General features: G+C 26.1%; 1 protein-coding gene across 1 annotated transcript in view; it reads right to left on the bottom strand.

Moving 5' to 3' along the window:
- The window catches only part of LOC107749001 (ATP-binding cassette sub-family A member 1), a 119,004-nt gene that overhangs the window by 110,747 nt on the left and 6,278 nt on the right, over positions 1–1,979 (bottom strand). The window contains exon 5 of the mRNA XM_016564039.1: positions 57–164. Coding sequence (XP_016419525.1) covers positions 57–164 — 108 coding nt within the window. The remainder of the gene's footprint in view (positions 1–56; positions 165–1,979) is intronic.

Below are 1,979 nucleotides of genomic sequence, written 5' to 3'. Positions count from 1 at the left end.
GTGTGTGTGTGTGTGTGTGTGTGTGTGTTTAAGTATTTATCGGCGCAGGGGATTACGCTGCCAATGGGTTTTTCTTCCTTCAGTCTGGAGAACATTAATGCTTCAGCTTCAGCAGAACTCCAGTGAACCCGAAGCGCTTCAGGATGAGAGCGGCTGATAAATGTCTTAAACAGGAATATGAGAACTAATGGTTGAACAAGTAGGAAAAGGCCGAGGGCAGCTGTAAGCATTTTATATTTTCCTTCATAACTCACAAACTACTGCAAATCTATCTGACATCTCTTGGTGTGAGAAACATAAAATATTAGAGAGAGATCGTAATGATGAGTTTATTAAGCCTGTTATAAATTATAATAATTCATTAGAGCACAACTCAATTACTTTAGAATTTAATTTAATTGTTTTATTAATATTACTGAATAGTTCACTTTTTGTTGTAAAAATTTTAGTTGCCAAAATACATTTTTTTCAATTATTTGAAATGATTTACAACATACTTTCTAAAATCTAAATGATCAGTTCTGAGTTATGTCTATAAAATAATAAAATTGGATGAATTTCAAATTATAATAGAAGTCCAGTTTAACGTAAAGAAATTGACATTTTGACAAATTGTTTCATGCCTTTATTTGATTATTGCTATTTTGATAGTATTTAGTAAATTTGTATTAAATCATAAATCCAGAAAAATTTAAACGGACAACATGAAAATTCTGAAAATAAATAAACAAACAAATAAATACATATTTTATTGGGCCCTATTATTGGAAAAATGTTAATAAATTAATAGTTGTATGAATTTTTACGTTTTATGAATTCAATTGATTACACATGCTTTTGATTATTAAAATGTAATTAAACTATTAAAATGGAATGGAAGAAAAGTTTAAACTAAAAACACAGAATTTGGGAAAAATAAAACAGATTTCAAAGGGCCCTAAACATGTGATTTTTGTAAACTTTTAATAAATCGTCATTATAAAGTGTATAAGTTTCATGATTACAAATTATTAGAAATGCTTTTTGACTACTATTTAATTTTATTTTTTAATATTAAATTTAATTTAATTTAATTTAACCATTAAAACAGAATCTAGAAACATTCTAGAAACGTTCAAATGTGGGGAATCCAGAAGAAAAAATAAAGGGAAGAAAAAAATTAATTTGGGGAAAATTTGGGAAAAAATCTAAAGGAATATGAAGGAGCTGCTGGAGGACTTGAGTCTTCATCCTGTATGTGTCTCAGAGCCGCGTTCCATTCAGAGCTTCGTTTAATAGTTTTATTCTGCTTCGTGTACTGCTCTCGGAGACGTGTACGAGACACAATATAACTACTGCACTGTAAAGTACACTTAAACATTATAAAAGGATGCTACATTTTTATTTGATTACATTTTAAAAGATTAATTAAATTGTTAATGTTTTACGCTTTTATTTGATAACCACCATTTTTGATAATAAATTTGTATTAAATATTATTTGTAATATTTCTGTTGTTTTGTTTGAAACAAATATTTAGTTTTCATAAATTCGGCCTTTTTTTGAGCAATCATTAGTAATATAATATCAAAGGACTTTAATTCAATGCCATTAATTCCAGTGAGGTTAATGCTGGTAATTCTCAGATTGTGCATTCTTATAAATTTCATACATTGATATATATATATATAAAAAAAGAAAAAACAGCAGTTGCTTATATTTATGAATTTATTTATTTTATTAATTGACATTTTATTTATTTATTAATATTTACTGTATATTTTGTGACACTTTATTTGATGTTTAATTTATGTTTAAAATAATAAGAAAAAAATGCCAATGAGCTAACAAATCTGCGAGCATGACAAAGGGATGATGACAAGAAATTAAAAACATATTTTACTATGTTCCTTCATGTTATGATGTCAATGAATTGTTCATTTTTATTTTATTTATTTATTTATTTATTTATTTATTTATTTATTTATTTATTTATTTAT

The sequence above is a fragment of the Sinocyclocheilus rhinocerous genome, unplaced genomic scaffold (assembly GCF_001515625.1).
Source record: "Sinocyclocheilus rhinocerous isolate Xijiao unplaced genomic scaffold, SAMN03320098_v1.1 scaffold680, whole genome shotgun sequence".
NCBI classification, from domain to species: domain Eukaryota; kingdom Metazoa; phylum Chordata; class Actinopteri; order Cypriniformes; family Cyprinidae; genus Sinocyclocheilus; species Sinocyclocheilus rhinocerous.
Note: the sequence above shows the minus strand (reverse complement) of the source record. Positions and strands in the feature narration are given on the sequence as shown.